Genomic DNA, 20,516 nt, shown 5'->3' with positions numbered 1-20,516 from the left:
TTTACTTCTCAGTGATGTTATTTATTATTCCATGTCATGTACTGGGAAGCTGGACAAAAATTCTAAATGTGATGAAATTGGCAAAAACCACATTGTGGGATAATTTTTGTATGATTTTCACTGTGTGCTCCGAATGATACATCTAATTTATTTTTTGGTTTGGTACGATCACATTGATACCAAATATATATAGGTTTTATTGTGTTTGTATACATTTCCAAAAATTAAACAAATGTGTACGAAAATTTTTTTTTATTTTGCCATCTTCTGAGCTGTGTGAGCTTAACATTTTCATTACTATTACTGTGGGACCTTTTGATCACTTTTTATTACATTTTTTATGTGATGTAAAATGGCTTAAACGGAGCATTTCGGACTTTCGGCCGCTATTTCCTGTTATGAGGTTAACCACCGGGAATAACCGGTTTTATAATTTGATAGATTGAGCATTTTTAGACGCACCGATACCTAACATGTTTGTGATTTTTACTGTTTCTTACGTTTTATATCAGTTCTTAGGAAAGGGGTGATTTCCTGCATTTGGAATTTTTTCCCACTTCCCATACACGACATAAAAATTTCCATCACTAAGAAGTACAATTTGTTAAGCAGAAAATAAGCCCCACACAACACATTTTACCTGGTAAAATGCAAAAGTTATAGAATTTTGAAGAAGGGGAGCGAAAAATTTACGAATAAAGGCTGCATCCTTAAAGAGGAGCTTTCACCTCCTCACTTAAATGGAGATGAACATCCCATCCTGTAGGGGCTAATACACAGATTCAGGGGCACTTTGAATTTTCCTTGTAGCACACATGGATGTGGAGATATAATTCCCAATATCTGACCATTATAGTCCATGTTTGGCCAGAATGGAGGGACGGCGGCTGGAGGCGCGTGTTATGGATTTGTGTAGCGTTTATGCTAATGCATCATTTGTGGCATGTTTATGCAGATTTCCCAGAAATTAGCCTTTGCATTACGTGGCATTTACATTTACATTGCATGAGTGTTTACAACGCCTTTGCGTTTACACTGTGCTCACATTTCCACTGTGTCCTAGTCACATTGCAATTTATCACATTGCATTTTTGTAAACACGGTGTAAATGCAATATCAACATAATATTACGAGAATGTGTGTGAACATAAGCTTTAGATGAACATCACTGCTCACTGCTGACAGTATGAGAGAAGATTAGCATAACACACACCTCCAGCTCCTCCTCTCTTACCAAACATAGATCACAATGGTCAGATACTGGGACAAATATCTCCACAACCGTGGGGGCTAGAAGGGAAATTAAAAGTGCCCCCGAATCTGTGTAGCAGCCCCTATAGAGTGGTATGCTGATCTCCACATGTGTGAGGTGGTGAAAGGTCCTCTTTAAGGGGTTAATAGCTCCACTGAGGAACTGAAATGTTTCACCTTCGACTATGGGTGAATAAATGCCAATATCAACCAACAATGCTTTCTCCCTGCTATTTAAAAAAAAAAAAGTTACAGGTGCACTTAATGCAATACATTTTAATAGATCAGTCACACTTTGTAGTGGACCATGTGACTTACTTAAATAGTAGAAAAGAGTCCTAACTGTGGATCAGTGAATAAATTGATGCAAAACTGAAACAAATTGGCTGTAAAAAGTAGATGTTAACATCTGCTTTTCTGTGCCGAATTTTCTAACATTTGTGTGCAGATAGTCTAAAGTTAATGATAAAATAATATTTTTTTTACCAAACAATATATTTAATCTCTGTAGCAGTGACAACAAAAGGGGCCCACAACCTTTACACAGTCTTGTACCCATGGTAATATTAACCCCTTTGTGACCGATGGTCATTGGTGCCTGAATGTCCAGGTCAATTTTTGATGTTTTCCTATGCCAGTGATGGCTAACCTATGACACGCGTGTCAGTGCTGACACACATAGCCATTTTCACTGACACACCTGAGAGTTAAGTTTCATCCTACATGACCAGGTGCAGGCTGAGAGATTGCACTGAGCTTACGGCACTCCCCCCTCCTCCTCCTCCTGCGGGCCGGCCCCTCCCCATGTGTGAGCTGTGCCTAGTGTCTCCAGTCAGCACAGGTATCAGCATGGGGCACAGCAGGAGAGGTGACCCGGCCATACACCCAGGAGGCTCCTCTGCAGCTTCTGATAGTTGTGGTGGGGGGAGGATGGCAGCACAGTCAGAGGTCACATCGCTGCTGCCTTGTGTGATGTCCCAGCAGCTGCCACCTCTACACTGACCATCTCCACAGTAGGGACCAGGGAGGACAACAACTCTTTTCATATAGTAAGTAAGGTCAGTGCACTGTATGATACAAGACAGTCATCAGGGCTTGTGTGTCAGTTTTGTGATGTACAAGCCCAGACATTGTGAATCTTTTGCTCCTCACACCTTCTCCATGCCAAGAGGGCATGAGGGAGATGCAGACAGCAGCGCCTGCGCCCTCGCTATAACCTGTGAACTTTCATGACAGAAAGTTCACAGGTTACTAAGCATTTCCACACCTGTCTGATTGTAACCGATCTATTACAATGTACGATTTGCACATGGTAATAGATGATTGGGAAAATCCCCATATACTGCCATAATGTAGTATGGCAGTACATGGTAGGATCAATCAGACAACCTACGGTTAAAGTACCCTGGAAGTTAAATAGTATACATATTTGTTATTTAAACTATAAATATCACAAAATTATGTTTTTTTTGTCAAGGTGACACACCACCCGAGTTATGCTCGGTTTTTTGGCAAATTTTGACACACCAAGCTCAAAAGGTTGCCCATCACTGTCCTATGCGCTTCTTTAAATGATGATATTTCTGGAAAAGCTTTACATATCATAACTATTTTTACTTACGGTAGTTTTTTTTTATAACTTGTGAGACTTTAACTTGATAGGATAGTTTTACTACTACATATTTTTTTCTTTATAAAATATGCCAATAATTGACTACAAATGTGAAAAAATAAGATTTTTTTGTCATTCTTTCCAATTAAAGTTTTTTTTAAATAAGTATTAACTTTTACCAAAATATGGTATAAATATATACATCATTATTCCATCACCCTTTCCCAAGTTCAACTAGAGATTCAGAGGGTGCATGTGCAACATCCCCCACCGGGGCTTAGCCTTTTGCTTGGGGCCCAGAATACCAGAGTGGCTGGCGATTGCGGCCTAGGGCAAGCTGATGTTACGGTGCTTGGTATGGGGACCGGAAGGCTGTCCTACAGCCTTGCAGGTCTCCAGCAGGTGGTGTATGTGGGAGGTGTGGAAGAGGCTGAAGTACTTGTTTCTCCCTGGGGCAACCCCTGAGTGTCTATAAAAGAAGTCCCAGGATAAAGGATGGTGAAGCCCATGGTGGTAAACAGCTGTATCCAGAGATCAGACGGAGGCAACGTTGTGCAAATCAACTCACCAGTTCTTTATTGAACAACAGGTAGCAGGCAACGGCCAAAACGGTCAAACAGCAGATTCTGATTCTGGTACTGGAGTGGCCGTGGAGAGTATAAGGAATAAGGCACCAGTCTGATGGTATGTGCAGGCTGGGATAATTGAGATGGAGCTGTGCCCAAACTGTGGAAGCTGCAGCTCTATGTTAGAGTCTCCTGACTCAGTTCCTTGGATTAGTTCCTGTGGCAGCACTGAAGGTGTGCTCCACACTCTATCTCTCTCTTCACTCATGCACAGGGGTTTATACTCCCCCTGATCAGGTGATAGCAGCTGAAATTGCATAATGTCCAGGCTCTAGAACCTTCATAGAAGCACACCAATCAATTTACAACACCCCTGCAGCCCCCCCCCCAACATTTGGTTTACATTATGCAAAGTAATTGTATCCTATAACTAATATATCCCACTGTGTTATTATGTTACATATGATTTGATATACAGTGTTCCCCTGACCAATATAAATATACTAATGAATATATACTGTACATATATAATATTTTATTTATTTTTATAAAGCCCTGCTCTCATATATTTAAAGTCCTTGTTATCCATCCCACAATTAAATTATATACAGCTCCCATATACATATCCTCTCCAGCTTAAATAAAACCTGTGCCCACATACAGGGGTGGACTGGCCATTAAACCCACCGGGGGAAATCCCGGTGGACCAACTGGCTTGGGGCTGGTGTGGGGCCGGTTTGGGACTCGTGAGGTCAGTCTAAAAAAAATAAACAATGAACTCACCTTTCCGATGTTCCAACAAAGCTCAGCTGATCCAGTCCGGCTGGCGGTGCACAGAAATGACGTCGGCAAGCTGCTGATTTCACAATCTGTGCGACAGGCTGACTTTATACTGGGGGGGATTGCTGGCTGAATACCAAGGGGACTGGCTGGCTATATACCGGGGACTGGTTGGCTATATACTGGGGGGGGGGAGCTGGCTGGCTATATACAGGGGAGTGTCTGGCGTGTTATATGGCATAGGAGCAGTATTATAGCAGTTATATTCTTGTACATAGGGGACAGTATTATAGTAGTTATATTCTTTTACATAGGGGACAGTATTATAGAAGTTATATTCTTGTACATAGGGGGCAGTATTATAGTTACTGGCCCGATATAAATATATACAGCACCCCCAGGAAAAAAAATAATCTGGCCCCATATAAACATATACAGCCCCCCCCAGGAAAAAAAATTCTGTCCGCATATAAATATATAACCACTCCCTAGGAAAAAAGAAGCTGGCCCCATATAAATATATAAAGCCAGCACCGCCCCCCCCCCCCCCCCGCAGGACAAAAAAAAAAATCTGACCCCATAAAAATATATAAAGGCCCCCCAGGACAAAAAAAAAATATATATAGAGAAGGCCCCCCTCCCCAGGACAAAATAATATATATAGAGAAGCCCCCCTCAGCCCATTAACAGCCGTAACAGCATTTAACCCCTTTCCAGCGTTTAACCCCAAAACGTAAAATAGCACCCAAAGTTGAAAATGGAGCTTTTTTATAAAAATTTCAATAAAAAGTGATAAAAAGCTATACAGTCCTACAAATAGAAGCATTGTAGAAGCATAATCAAAAGTTGCAAAAAATTACACCACCCACAGCTCCGTACACTGAAGTATGAAAAAGTTATTATCACCAGAAGATGGCAAAAAAAAAAAGAAATTTGTGCAAGAGGTTTTAATTTTTGTCAATGTATGAAAACATTATAAAACCTACACAAATTTGGTATCCCCATGATGGCACTGACTCAAAGAGTAAAGTAAACATATCATTTGAACGCACAGTGAAAGACGTTAAATCCAAGCCAACAAGAAAATGGCGCAAATGCATTTTTTCACCAATTTCACTGCGTTTGGGTTTTTTCCCCACTTCCCATTGATACAGAAACATATCTTGTTTATTCCCTGAACCAAGTGGTTTTGCTTAAAAAACAATTATAAAATTCAGGACCTGTGTGCCGCTCATAAGTGCTGCCTGAACTGTCCAGACAGGACTAATAAACCTGAGCTGGATGACTCAAACACAACAGCTGCAGGATGTTGCAGCGATTGATTACATTTTCCTGTCAGGGACAACACAGTATTCTTGCTTCTGCTGGGCGGGACAAGGCTGGAGCAGTGCGTAATTAGGCCACGAGAGCGCCAGAGCCTCATTATCATAATTTTATAAATGTTTTTTAAGACAAAAGCACTCAGTTCAGGGATTAAACAAGATTTTGTTTCTGCATCAGCATAGCTACAGCATTCTCAAGGTATGTTTGGTTCCTATGGTAGATTTTCTTTAATTCATATGTAACCCATAATAATATAAATGTGTGTATGGATATTTCATGGCTGTATGTATGATTTTATGCACCTGTTTGTAGTATTTGTCCCATTCTTTTGGCAATACTATCATCTGCCTATCTATTATTATGGAATATTGTGCACAGATCTGCTCGTACATAATTATTTTCTTCCTCCTTGTAGGGTTCATTATAAGAAGAAAAAGTGGTGAAATTCCTTGTCCATTAGCAGTTGAAGCTTTTGCTGCTCATCTCAGCTACATCTGCAAATATGATGACAAGTATAGCAAGTAAGTACAGGCAGTCCCCGGGTTACGTACAAGATTCTGTAGCTTTGTTCTTAAGTTGAATTTGTCTGTAGGTTGGAACTGTATATTTTATCATTGTAACCCCAGCCAGAATTTTTTAGGTCTCTGTGACAATTGGATTTTAAAAATGTTGAGTTGTCACAAGAACCAGGATTAACACTAAAGCTTCATTACAGACACCTATGATAACTGTTACAGCTGATCACTGTAGCCCAAGGCTAAAGTACAGTAAATTACCAATATCCAGAGGTCCGTTTGTAACTAGGGGTCGTATGTAAGTCAGGTGTTCTTAAGTAGGGGACCGCCTGTTATTAAGAGACATTTTCAAAGAAAAGGTTTTTTTGAGTATAGACACTTGTGTCTGATTTCTGGAATTCTGACAATTGAAACTAATCACAAGGACAGGCATCCCATAACAATGGAGCAGCAGGTAATACCTGTGGAAACCCCACCGATCAAACATTAATATGACTAGACTTGGCTTGGATGAGCTCCTCTGCTATCACGGACCATCCATAGCCATCTGGTTTATAAAGTGGGTCTGAAACCACAGACAACATCGCCACCAGCTGCAGGGGTTCCCTAGGACCTGTTACCAGAGCTCGGTCCAGGCCGTGTCCCAGTGTAACAACGCTCCACGGACTCCCAGGCCTCTTCCATCTTTGGGAGGCCTCCTGAAGCCATTCACAAAAAACAACAACAGTTCTGTTTTATGCGGCTCCTAGTGTGTACACCGGTCTAATAATTAGGGCTCTCATACCCCATCCAGCAAACGTCTTTGAACAGATGACCGGAGTCAGAAATAGCAATCAAACTTTCTTTATATCAAAAAATGTGAAAAGACATAAAACACATCACCAAATCTTCAGCGAACTGTGCCAATTGTCCATTAGGTAGTTGCACACTAGGAGATCATGGCCTTACACTGAGCCGCCAACGCCCCTATAGTCTTGTGTGACGTTTCGGAGGTGTGTCCTCCTTCCTCAGACATGCGTGTTACTAGCAAGGTGGGGATTTAAATACTCTTCATACCTACTTCAATTTTTTTGTGAATGGTGGAGCGGGAGGTAGGGTAATATGAGGCAACACAGTTGACCTGTTTATATGTTTTCTGTTCAACATGTGGCCTACATCCTATCTGTTCAGTATTAATTCCCAACTTAAATGGCAGGGTGTAACATTATATGATGGAAGGTGAGGGGCCTCGGGATCCCTGGTAAGAGAAGTGCAGTCTTTTCCCATCTTAGGCGGTACCAGCCTCATATCTTGTGTCTTCAGGAGACCCATATGACCCCTGAAACAACACACTATCTAAACAAGCCCTGGGTACAGTGGGTTAAGAGCTTGTGCCATACTTCTTATTCCAGGGGCGTATCCCTATTGATCCATTCCTCCTTGAAGTGGGACCCACAAAGAGTGCAAATAGACCCCGAGGGGTGATATGTATTCATTTATGCCCTACTATTCTTGAGGCCAATAGTACTGCTGGGTATATAGAACCCTCCTCTTAACTCCCTCCAAATCTTGAAGGATGCAGTTACGTTTGCATCCCAGTACCCTGGGCTGAAACTCTACAAAATTTGAATTTAGTAATGCACCCCCATATAGAAAGCTTCTCTGCAGGCTCCTGTTCTTGCATTCTCCAGGCTCCTCACAACTTGCCCTGCTCATGTCAGAAATCGGCTCGATTGATCTGTGGAGATCCTGTCACCCATTATTGCAAGAGATTACATGCCATATAGTTACATTTCATGCTTTATCCAGAATTGATTATATGTTTGGCACCCCTGGTATCTATGCCGATTTGGCTGACTTTACCCATCTGCCCGATGCCTGTCAGATCACAGTCCTATCATCCTCAGCTTATCACGGGGGGTTGAGGGGAGGATGCTAAGTAATAGGATTCATCCCTTCTAGCTTACTCTTAAGGTTATAGACAGAATTCCAGACCAACTATTCAGATGACTTTCAAATATCGTTTCAGTGATTGCTCCATTAACACAGGTGTGGGTGTTGATGAGGACAGTGCTGGAGAACAATCTGTCATAATTAAGTAAGATTGTTCTCACACAACTGGACACTTTAAAAGGAGGCTGGTGCTTGGCATCATTGTTTCTCTTCTGTTAACCATGGTTATCTCTAAAGAAACACGTGCAGTCATCATTGCACAAAACTTGCCTAACAGGGAAGTGTATCGCAGCTTGAAAGGAACAATCTATCACATCATCAAGGAATTCAAGGAGAGAGGTTCAATTTTGCCAAAAAGGCTCCAGGGCACCCAAGAAGGACCAGAAAGCGCCAGGACCGTATTTTAAAAGTGTTTCAGCTTTGGGGCCGGGCTACCAGCAGTGCAGAGCTTGCTCAGGAATGGCAACTGGCAGGTGTGAGTGCATCTGCACACACTGTGAGGCGGAGACTCTTGGAGCAAGGCCTGGTGTCAAGGAGGACAGCCACTTCTCTCCAGAAAAATCATCAGGGACAGACTGATATTCTGCAAAAGGTACAGAGAGTGGACTACTGAGGACTGAGGTAAAGTAATTTTCTCTGATGAATCCCCTTTCCGATTGTTTGAACATCTGGAAAACAGCTTGTTCGGAGAAGACAAGGTGAGCGATACCACCAGTCTTGTCTCATGCCAACTGTAAAGCATCCTGCAACCATTCATGTGTGGCGTTGCTTCTTAGCCAAGGGAATCGTCGCTCTCACAGTCTTGCCTAAAAACACATCCATGAATAAAGAATGGTACCAGAATGTCCTTCAAGAGCAACTTCTCCCAACCGTCCAAGAGCAGTTTGGTGATCAACAATGCCTTTTCCAGCATGATGGAGCACCTTGCCATAAAGCAAAGGTGATAACTAAATGGCTCAGGGAACAAAACAGAGATTTTGGGTCCATGGCCTAGAAACTCCCCAGATCTTAATCCTATTGAGAACTTGTGGTCAATCATCAAGAGACGGGTGGACAAACAAAAACCAACAACTTGTGACAAAATGCAAGCATTGATTGTGCAAAAATGGACTGTCAGTCAGCATGCCAGGGAAAATTGCAGAGGTCCTGAAGAAGAAGGGTCAACACTGCAAATACTGACTTGCTGCATTAACTCATTCTAACTGTCAATAAAAGCTTTTGTTACTCGTAATATGATTGCACTTGGGGCAACAGATCATGTGAAAATATATTTGTGTCATTCTCAAAACTTATGGCCATGATTGTAGTGAACATTTCTTAACTTCTCAATTCAGCTGTTTATCATCCATCAATGTTATATAACTCCTGTCTGATTGTTTCATATGCATATATTGTGTGACTCTAGATGCCATAGTTGTCAAGTAGACCGTGCAGATTTCATCCACCTAATATAGACTTGCGATTACATAGCATATTCTGGAGAAAAGTAGTTTCTTTGCTGTCTGATATCCTGAATAACACAGTTTCCTGCTTATGCCTATTGGGTGTTACCCGGGAGGATGACTGGTTCCATTACAAAACTATTTTTCTGAAGGAATCGCTGTTTTTGGCCCGTGAGGCCATTGCTATACACTGGATGGTAGTTCTGATAGTTCTGCTACTATCTCTCAGTGGAAGAAGTTACTTAATACGAGAATATAGTTTACAAACATCTTGGTTTGTTTTTATTTTTTTCTTTCTAAAAGTCATTGTCATTTTTTTCTCCATTTTGAATTGTTTTAATTTATTTTATTAGCTTTTTTATATAAATATACAAATATGTTCTATTAAGCAACATTTAATATGTTTATTTTACGTTTTTTATATTCTTTGATATTTTTATTTTCAAAACTGTTATGTATATGTATTTTTTTTTACATATTTTAGCCCACCCTGTATAAAGTTTGAACTATAAATTATACAGTGTTAATCTAGAATAATGCAAATCTCCATCAGCTCCATGGAGATGAACGAGGCAACCAGTCCATGCATGAGTGGCTGCAACGCTCATCTCGGGGAGCGACAGGGGTCTGACAGAAGTATATCAGACCCCATCGGACCTCCCGTTCTCATGATCTGTGGGGTCTCATCACTGGAAACGAGTTAGGCCCTATCCCTAAACTTGTTTTGTGGGAAAGGTCCCTAGCTGTGTTATTGTCACTATTAAACCTTGATATAAATTTCATGGGACAAAAATACTTTATGTCCACTATGCTTGTTGCAGTATCATAGTGTCACATGATAATTTATATAGCTATAGTTGTGCAGGTGCAAGAATTAACTTATTTTTGCCTAGGCATTTAATTTAACATTTTTTAATCTTCCATACACATTTCTTCATTTGGATGTTATTAAAAAGTGTCCTGTGTGAAAATTATTTCCTAGAAATGTAGCCATGTTGTGCCCCGGAAACAGATGCACTTGGATATTACAACCACTGCAGGAGTGATTGTGCAGATAAACAAATAGTATTTGAACATGAAAAAACTCTGGGAGTTACTGCACATCCCACAGCTGCGCGATGCTAATGAACGCTGAATCCAATTATTCAGGCAGGGCTCAATAGCGCCTGTCAGGCCACCACTGACAGGGACCAGAGTTGGTCATATCCAAGAAAAGTTATCTCATTTCTAGGGGACATGGTGACATTTATGGGAAATTATTATCACAAATGTAAATTGTTTCATAACATTCATTTGTATGTACTGTATACAGTAGATGTCAATTAAATGTCAATGCTGGTTGGGAAATTCACTTTATTTAAAGTTGTTACTACCTAAAAAAATCTGTTTCTAGATCGAAGGTTTTTTATTTTAAATTATATTTAAAAAATAATTTGCACTAATAGAATAACTACTTTTTTTATTTCCTTTCAGGTATTTTATTTCACACAAACCAAACAAAACGTGGCAGCAAGTATTTTGGTATACCTTAAGCATTGCAATAAATAACGCATACATCCTTTACAAAATGTCTGATGCCTACCATGGTAAACGTTATAGTCGCGCTCATTTTGGCGATAGACTTGTTCGGGAATTACTTGGCTTGGAGGAACCTTTTGCTGAAGATTGATCGCTTCAGTTTTATAAGTGTTTGAAAGCAGAATTTGAATCCACTTCTATCAACTGGGAAGCATAACTCTGTATATTGAACACTCTAATATCATTATTATTGTGTTTTCCTTTATCTCAGCTGTAAAACAAAGTAAAAATACGGTCCTTTTTACATTTGTAATAATTCAAATATGGCCAGAATTTGTAATTGTTAAAACTACAGTACAACCAATGTTACAGGTATTACATAAGTAAGCATTTAAAACATATTTTATATAGACTTACATAAATGACATAGAATAACAAGCATTTACATTTTCCTGGACAATTTCCTTAATCATGTTTCACATGCATTATTTGCCAGAATGATTGGTATTTTAATAACTCTGTAATTATTTTTTTACTGCAAACACAAAAACACAAAGAGTGTGTGTTTCGTAATTACTATTCTGAATATAGGATACAGTGTTTTAAAGTGATTAACAAATCTTGGCTTATGTATTTTTAATTTAATAGATAACTAGAGTATTCTAAATTAGTTGTTATGAAATAAAGAACCCGAGCAAACCAAATCTGTGATTGTACATTAAAAGACATTGATGCTACGGTTTAGTCATAATCTAATTGCACATAAATGTTTTATGATTTCATATGTATTTTAAATTCCCTGCAGCTACATTTTGTCAGAATACATCTTGAATTTATATTTCCTCTGCTTTATTTTACTCTGCTCTTCCATCATCACCTCATGATGCATCAGCACAACATTACATAACTCCTTCCTTTAAAGCCCCTTTGTGATTTATTTGTTTCTTTCTAAAAGTCATACATTCAGGCCTCTCTTGAACATATAAAAAGTATTAGCCATCACAACATCCTACAGTATAGAGTTCCACAGTCTCTCTGCTCTTACGGTAAAGAATCCCTATCTATGGGAATGCAAACAATTTGCAATTGCAAAGATCACCTATGGTCAATTCAAACCAATTAGAAAAAAACTGCACCAATACCACAGCCTTCCGTACTCAAGCTACCAAAATCATAACTTCAACTCAAGACCAATGCCTAGACATGACCACTCACAACCCAAACCCAGCATCTCAAACTACACTACTCAACTTCATTACTACATATATACTAGCCACTATAGCATTAAACAAATCTTCACCAAACACTCGTCTGTTTTGCTTAGCGATCCCCATTTGAAATGTTCGCTTCCCAATCAACCGACAGTGACTCTTAGGAGGGCTAGAACACTCCAAAATATTCTAGCAACAAGTAAAAACCGAAACAAAAGCTGCAACCAATTTTCTGACAGTCAAAATAGCATATAAATGTGGATCAGGGAGATGTCTTTGCTGCCTGAACATCCAACATAAAATGGAAAACCTTCCACTTTACCATGACTGGAGAAGTTTTTGAGATCCAAGCTATTCTCAACTGTCATTCTATTTTTGTCATTTATCTTCTTTAATGTCCTTGCAACTTGCAGTACAAAGGCCGAACCACTCAAGAATTACACATCAGAATGAGAGAACAAACAACAGAGACGCGGCACAACAATAAGTAAATAATCAGGCCTTTGCATTATATACCATATGAATACTCAAGGAAAAGAAACAGTGATGCAACAGATGGACAATCTCAAGGTACAAAAGCAATTTTATTAATGACAACCTTGTTAACCCCTTAATGACCGCCCTATCGTCTTTTTACGGCAGTCATTAAGGATACTTCTTCTGACGCGGCACGTCAGAAGAAGATTTAGGGACATTGGGTCAGTCTGCTGCCAGGCTGTGATATCACAACCCAGACCCGGCACTAACACCTGGGACCGGAAAAACTCAGATCCCAGGTGTTTAACCCCTTACACGCAGCGTGTAAGCATGTCCCTTGTGGATCGGACCCCCTGGCGTACTCCAATCCCTCCTGCCGCAGCCCTGTGGTCCAGGATGTGCCCCAAGGCTCCTCTTTCTGCCAGGTTCCACCTCCTGGCAGGACCCGGCCATATGTAACTGAGCATGCGCAGCAGTGCACACTGCAATACAAGTCGGATGAACGCTTGTTCAAGCGAAAGGGTGGAAAATGTAAAAAAAGTAAAAAAGAATAATAAAAAATAATCTCCTCAGTTACACATAAAATGCAAATAAAGTAATATACAAAAGACATACATATTTGGTAGCACCGCATTCGCATTAATCTGTACAATAAATCTAAATCAATATTGAACCCACTCGGTGAATGACGGAAAAAAACACGTAAAAAATGTTCTAAAAAGTGATCAAAAAAAGTTACGTACCCTAATATGATAAGACTGAAAAGAACAACTCTTTTCACAAAAAATAAGCCCTCAACCAGATCTGACAAAAGAAAAATAACAGTAGTTAGGGCTCTGAAAATATTGGTTTTGCTCCGTAAAATTGATCAAAGATAAGAAAAACTATATAAATGAGATATCACCGTAATCGTATTGAACCAGGGAATAAAGATAAAATATTATTTTTACGTTACAGTGAGTGGGAAAAAAATGCTAAATATCCAAAATAAATATTGATTTTGTTTGTGTCCGCTTGAAATAGTTAATAAAATCTCATAAATAAGCTATATGAATTATCTATATTGTGACAAGGTCACTATTGAATTGGCTCGAAAATGAACGTTTTTGTGTATTACAGTGTCCACAATGTGCAGTAGGTCAAACTGGAAGCTGCTTTCCATGTGTTGGTCTCTTGGAAGACCTGGCACAGGACTCTAATTGCTGTAGTGGAGACAGAAGTGTGATCACTGCTCCAGACCAAAGCTTCCACATTGCAATGGTTCTAACAATGCACCAGGTGCGCAATCCCTTAAAGAAGGGTGTGGAGCAGTCAGAAGGGGCTCTCTACCTGGAGACACAGAGAAGCTGGACTGTGTGAGAGCCACACGTGAGTGACACAGGGTTACTGAACGTATTTTTCGTGCTGGCAGGGAGAAGCCGCCAAGTGTATAGTTAGAGCCGGACAGGCAAGGATTTTATTTGATGTTTTGTTTGATACCGGCGTTTTTTCTGGAATAAATGCACAGTTTCAACTTTAATCCTACTGTCCATGAGAGCTTTGTCATTGCCGACCCCCACGTTTGAGCTGAATCCCTACAATACCATTGTATCTAATCCCGCAAATAATAAGTCCTCATATGTTCTCATTACCAAAAAAAATAAAATTTATAGCCTATACATTGTGAAAATAAAAATCTGCTGTGAATGGCGCTGCTCTCATTCTAACCCCGGCCATGCTCCAAAACAGCAGTTTACCACCACATATGGGGTATCAGTACACTTGGGAGAAATTGGGCATTAAACTTTGCCGATTGTTTAATCATTTATTCAAACAAAGCACGGGTAGGTAAAAAATTTTTCAAATGTGGAAAATCACTGCCTGAAAGATAGAACACTTAAAATGTTTTAAATTTTATTTCAACTTATTAAAAAGGGGTCACTCTTCAGCCACAAAATTCAATAATCAGGCAACTCAGTGTGTGTGTGGGGATTCGGGAGTTCATCCCTTTGCTATTCACAATCACATATGTTACCCCCTGTTTACATACAACTGACCAGAATTTGTGTCGTACACATGCAGTCTTATTTAGCCAGTTTAGGTCACTGCACACTGCCTAACACAACACACACTAATATAGTGCTATTCACATTATTCTAATATGCACTCCAGCTAATCCTATATTTCTCCTCCGCTGAGAAAAAAATATAGGATTAGCTGGAGTGCATAACCCATGTGAAACACTCAAAGGGTTAATAGAAGTTGCTTTACATACGTTGAGGGTTTAAGTGGCGTAATTTATTGGGTTTTTACTATTATTTAGGCCTTTCAAAGTCACTTGAAAGCTGAGTTGTCATCATAAAGCAGACATTCCGTAAACGTTAATTATCATGCTTTTTGGGTTTTTCCTGCCTGGAAAGCAGAACATTTCAAACTTGGAAAATGAAGAATTTTTACAAACTTTTTTTCAGAATGAAAAGCAAAACTTATCACTTAAATTTTACAACTATCAAGAAGTACAATGTGTCACGAGAAAACATTCTCAAAATCACCTGGATATGTTAATGTGTTCCGAAGCTATAACCAATTATTGTGACATGTCAGACACATGTTTGAAAAATAGAGTCTGGTCGTTAAGTTGAAAACTAGTGTCGGGGATAAGGGGTTAAAGACATAGGAAGTGAGACACAAAAAGTATGTAAAAATAATTAAAAATGTGCTGCAGTCAAGCACAATATCCCCTTATAGGTGGAGGACCTGAGCCCTATACCCAGGGAAGCCCCCAACATCCACACACATCCCTATAACCAAGCCACTGCCGATCAAATATAATGACAATTATGAGTAACAATGCTGATGAAATCCACAAATGCATAAAGATACAATGGGGCAGATTTATCAAGCAGTCTGAAAGTCAGAATATTTCCAGTTGCCCATGGCAACCAATCACAGCTCCCCTTTAAAATATTCATGAGCACTGGTGAAATGAAAGCTGAGCTGTGATTGGTTGCCTTGGGCAACTAGAAATATTCTGACTTTCAGACTGCTTGATAAATCTGCCCCAATGTGTCAATCGATAATAGACACCAAAGCATTCAATGAAAAGGTATAATGAAGGCAGAACAGAGAGGGGAGAGAAGGGCGGGGGAGAGTGAAAAACGTCACGTCAGCAGATTATGCGCATATCATACATCTGTTACAACAGGAATCTAATATTATGCACATGGGCCCATTACACGGTTCCTTATACTGGTGGTAAAAACCATGTGCATGCGTCCTGTGGCAGACCAGAAATAGTGTTTCAGATACCAGTAACACAACTAAAATGTATTATAGTAAACAAATATTACGATAGTTACTAGATCAAGAGTTTAAAAAACGTGATTCAAAAAGCCATATAGGCTATATAGAAACCTAGATAAAAAACAATAAAATGTCACATAGTGAAAGCATAGATACAAGAATATACAAACTTATTTGGTAATATAAAGATAAGATAAGAAATAAAAGACATTGTCAGTGACCATACAAGCGGGGCAAACCAACAATGGAAAAAATCACAATATGTATCACAGAAGATATGAATTCATTAATATACAATTTAGGAGAAATTTGAATGAGACAGTAGTTTAGATAAGTATTCATAAAGGTCGTCAAATAAGTGAATAGTTTGGAGTCCATTCAAAAAACAAGCAACAAAAAGGGGTAATTGGAGCCAGGACCCAAAAAATTCTGTGTTAATATCCAAAAAAGTAAAATGAATGGAATATTCAGTCCATGAGGCATATAAGCAACCAGATAAGGTGTTGAAGACTCAACTTCTCCTGTTACTGACATGATGATAGTAATTTCAGTATGATGTCCCAAATGGATAGGACGAAGGCACAAACTTGGTGGAAAAATATGTCATTATGGTAAAAGTTAAGGCAGATGTCAACTAGGAATCAATGAACATTACTTTAATAAAGGAGTAATGCAACAAGAAAAAAGAGGGGGGGGGGCAATGAAATACGCACAGAAAAGAAATAGAAGAGATAAGTTTTTACTTAAATATTAGGGGACCAAGGAACAACACAACACCTAATATAAGAGGTCCCAAAAGTGCCAAATATATAGTGTGGAAATACACAATGTGACAAGACGCCTACACAAGATGTGAAAGTGATATAAGTGAAGATACCTGAATGTGCCGTATATAGTTGTGTATAAGCCAAGTTTTCAGCACAAAAATTGTGCTGAGAAACCCCACCTCGGCTTATAGATGAGTCTATATATTTACATAGTCACCTTTCGGCACTCCTGATCCTTGGCGTGGCTCCCCTATGTTCCTGTCTTTGCGGCTCCTCTTCTGTCTTCTCTCTCCTGTAACAGCCGGCATATATGCGTCCATGCGCTTTGCCGGCTGGCGCACACTATGATGCGGCGGTGTCGCATAGAAGAAAGAAAAGGAGCCACACAGAGCATCGGGGAGCCACGCTGACCATCAGGGAGACCACCGGAAGGTGAGTATGTCAGTTTATTTTTTTATGTGCTGGGCAAACTGGGGCCTGACTGGATGTATACTTAAGGGGGCTGGCTGGCTATATACTACAGGGGGCTAGCTGGCTATATTCTACAGGGACTAGCTGGCTATTTGCTACAAGGGGCTAGCTGGATATATACTGGGAGGCTGTGACCAATGCATTTCCCACCCTCGGCTTATACTCGAGTCAATAGGTTTTCCTGGTTTTTTTTGTGGTAAAATTATGGGCCTCGGCTTATACTCGAGTATGAATGGTAATCTTAGGTCCATTGGTATCCAAAAGTTTCCAACAATCATTACAACTTAAAAAAATATATACACACAAAATAGAAAATGTGTATACAAAAACACACATTATACGAGTCATATTATGGCCAGAAAACGGCGCCGTTAGAAAATTACCCAAGTAGTTGTTGCACATTCCTCATAATATCATGTTCATATAGATCAGGGATCAGGAACCTTTTTAGCTGAGAGAGCCTTAAGAGCCACATATTTTAAAATGTAATTCCGCAAGAGCCATACAATATGTTTATACAGTACAGGCAGTCCCCGGGTTACATACAAGATAGGGTCTGGAGGTTTGTTCTTAAGTTGAATTTGTATGTAAGTCGAAACTGTATATTTTATAATGGAAGTTTTAGACAATTTTTTTTTCTTTTGCCCCAGTGACAATTGGAGTTTCAAAATTTTTGGTGTAATTGGACCAAGAATTATCAATAAAGCTTCATTACAGACATCTTACAGCTGATCATTGCAGTCTGGGACTATAGTAAAGCATCCAGAGAGCTTCACCAGAGGTCACATGGGGCAGAGGGGTCCGTCTGTAACTATGGGTTATCTGTAAGTCGAGTGTCCTTAAGTAGGGGACCGCCTGTATATGAACAGCCCCCAGTAGTGCTGGGGAGATATTACCTCATCTAGGATTGTTCTTCACCAAATCAAGGCCTATCACTATAGTTTAATGCTTCCTACCCTGGTGACAATTCCTGTAATGTGCAGCAGCAGTGGATAGACAAGTGTTGCTGTATGCGCTTGCGTTGTTCTTGGGATGTTTGTCCCACATATAATTTATTACTTGGACATTTCAAAGCATATATTACATTGTTGGTTCTGCAATTTATAAAATTTGGAAGTTTCAACTCATTATCAGTCAAAGGATCACAAAAGATATGTACCCGAAATGCTTTCTCCTCTACCTAGAAATTACTTTGTGGCTGCTCATCCTTTAAGTTTTTTTTTGTTTCATTCTTTTTTATTTGATTTTTCAAGATAAAACAAGTTTTACAAACATGACAATGTTGGTACTATAACATATATCACGATAATTGCTCTTCACAAGTCATTTATACATTGTACTGATAATAATTTTCTTCAATTGTTATAGGAGAGTTGTGAATGACATTAAATCAAGCTTTTCCTACATGTTACCAGCTCTTAAGTTGAAATTATTTTTACTCTATAACATAGGCTAGAAAACAACCTACTGAACAAACAATTGAACTAACAAACAAGTCTCACATGGATTCTTTATTACCTATTACTTTATCAGTTCTACTTGTGGGTCTCATAGAACGTTATGTATGTATTTACCGCACTAGACCCAACCTGCTCTTCTACCATTTCGCTTTAATTTAAGTGCTTAAGGGATGGTTTTCCCATGGAGCCCATATCTTATGAATGGGTTGATGGCTAAGCCAACCATATGCCAGTACTTTTTCAATTCCATACACTTTGTTCACCTCTTCTATATACTCATTTATCGAAGGAGGGCTAGTTCGTTTCCAATTTCTGGATATTATTACTCTCGCCAGTGTGAATAGTTTACAGAGTAAGGTCTTATTGTTCCCTGTTAATTGAGGGAATTCAAGATGTAACAGTGCTTGCGCTGGATTTTTATGTAAGACCTGAGATAGTGTCTGTTTAATGATATTATATACTTGAGTGTCCTTGTTCTTTCTTGGTCTAGCCGTTCTTCATTCTTCCTCCACTCGATGAGGTCTGTGTTCCCGTGATGATGTCGGTATGTCAGGCGTGGATATTCCCCAAGCGTTGAGAAGCTTGCGGCCTTCTTCTTCATTGTTGATAACTTGGGTCCTGCCATCTCTGGATACAAGAACCCTAGTGGGGAAACCCCACTTGTATGGGATTTGGTGATCTCTCAGCTTTGCGGTGATGGTCGCTAGCTCTCTGAAGGCCCTTAAGGTGGGCGCAGAAAGGTCTATAAATAGCGAGATGTCCTGATATGGAGATGGAATAGGGTTAGTTTTGCGTGCCGCTTCCATCACTTTTTCTTTTACCAAAAAGAAGTGCACTCTAATGAGGACATCTCTTGGAATAGTTTCATCTAAGTGTTGGGGTCTGGGCAGTCTGTGTGCCCTGTCGATCTCCAGGTCTTGGTTGGAGCAGCTTGGAACCAGGGTTTTCATTAACCCTTGGATATATTTTGGAAGTTCCTTTGGAGATATCAACTCTGAGATGCCTCTGAGTTTGATGTTATTACGGCAGGACCTGTCTTCTAGGTCCGCCATTTTGACTTGCATGCGTTTTAGCTCTTCTTCAAGTTCGTAATGTGCGTCTATTAGGGCATTATGAGATGTGGCAAATTCACCCATTTTGTTTTCAACATGATGTACTCTTTCTCCTACTTGGGAGATTTCAGTGGAAAGCGGGTGTAGTAGGGAAGTAATGTCTCTTTGAAAAGAGCATCTCAGTACCCCTAGCATGCGCTTCATTGACGATTCAGTTGTGACGCTGTCTGAGGCGGGAATCTGAGCGAAGGCATCCAGCTCCTCGTCCCCTTCACTATCTTCCATGCCTCCCGGTCCTGCAGGCCCACTGATAAGCTCCTGGCTGCTATGTAAGCTCTTTTATTCTTTTTGATGTAGGACATTGCTTACACGTGTACACCCGCTAAGTCCATATATCTGCACACCCATATGTATGCACTTAATTTTCTGCATTGATTTTTTTTATATTTTCTAAACTTATAAGTGTGTTTATATCTATCTACAATATATAGATTAATATATATGGTTATCTGTGGATATTGGTTGTGTGGTTATTGTGTATGTGTACCCATGTGTACTCCACACCTTCCAGAGATACATGCAGGTTTTCCCCAGCTCTCATAATTTTATTTGCCTTCTTGGTAGCTGTCCAACAATACCCTGCTGCAGTTTTTCCAAGTAATTCTCTGTTACAATCATAGTTAAACATTTTATTTCCTCAGGCCATGTGCCTTACATTTATCTATACTAAACTTCATTAGTAATTTCTTGCCACCAGCTTCTACAAACCCCATGTTATATTTTATATCATGCTAAGTATGAATTACTTTATAGATATCAAAACTCTACTGTGAGCACATAATGAAAAATATAAAAAA

General features: G+C 39.6%; 1 protein-coding gene and 1 long non-coding RNA gene across 2 annotated transcripts in view; one reads left to right on the top strand and one right to left on the bottom strand.

The window, feature by feature from the left end:
* Window positions 1-14,146, top strand: part of PGBD5 (piggyBac transposable element derived 5) — an 87,244-nt gene extending 73,098 nt beyond the window's left edge. The window contains exons 6-7 of the mRNA XM_072141116.1: window positions 5,948-6,053; window positions 10,895-14,146. Of these exons, the coding sequence (XP_071997217.1) occupies window positions 5,948-6,053; window positions 10,895-11,090 (302 nt within the window). The 3' untranslated portion in view covers window positions 11,091-14,146. The remainder of the gene's footprint in view (window positions 1-5,947; window positions 6,054-10,894) is intronic.
* Window positions 1-20,516, bottom strand: part of LOC140121478 (uncharacterized) — a 78,960-nt gene that overhangs the window by 41,299 nt on the left and 17,145 nt on the right. The gene's annotated exons all lie outside the window — the stretch shown is intronic.

The sequence above is a fragment of the Engystomops pustulosus genome, chromosome 3 (assembly GCF_040894005.1).
Source record: "Engystomops pustulosus chromosome 3, aEngPut4.maternal, whole genome shotgun sequence".
NCBI classification, from domain to species: domain Eukaryota; kingdom Metazoa; phylum Chordata; class Amphibia; order Anura; family Leptodactylidae; genus Engystomops; species Engystomops pustulosus.
The sequence above is the reverse complement of the archived record's forward strand: the minus strand, read 5'-3'. Positions and strand labels throughout refer to the sequence as shown.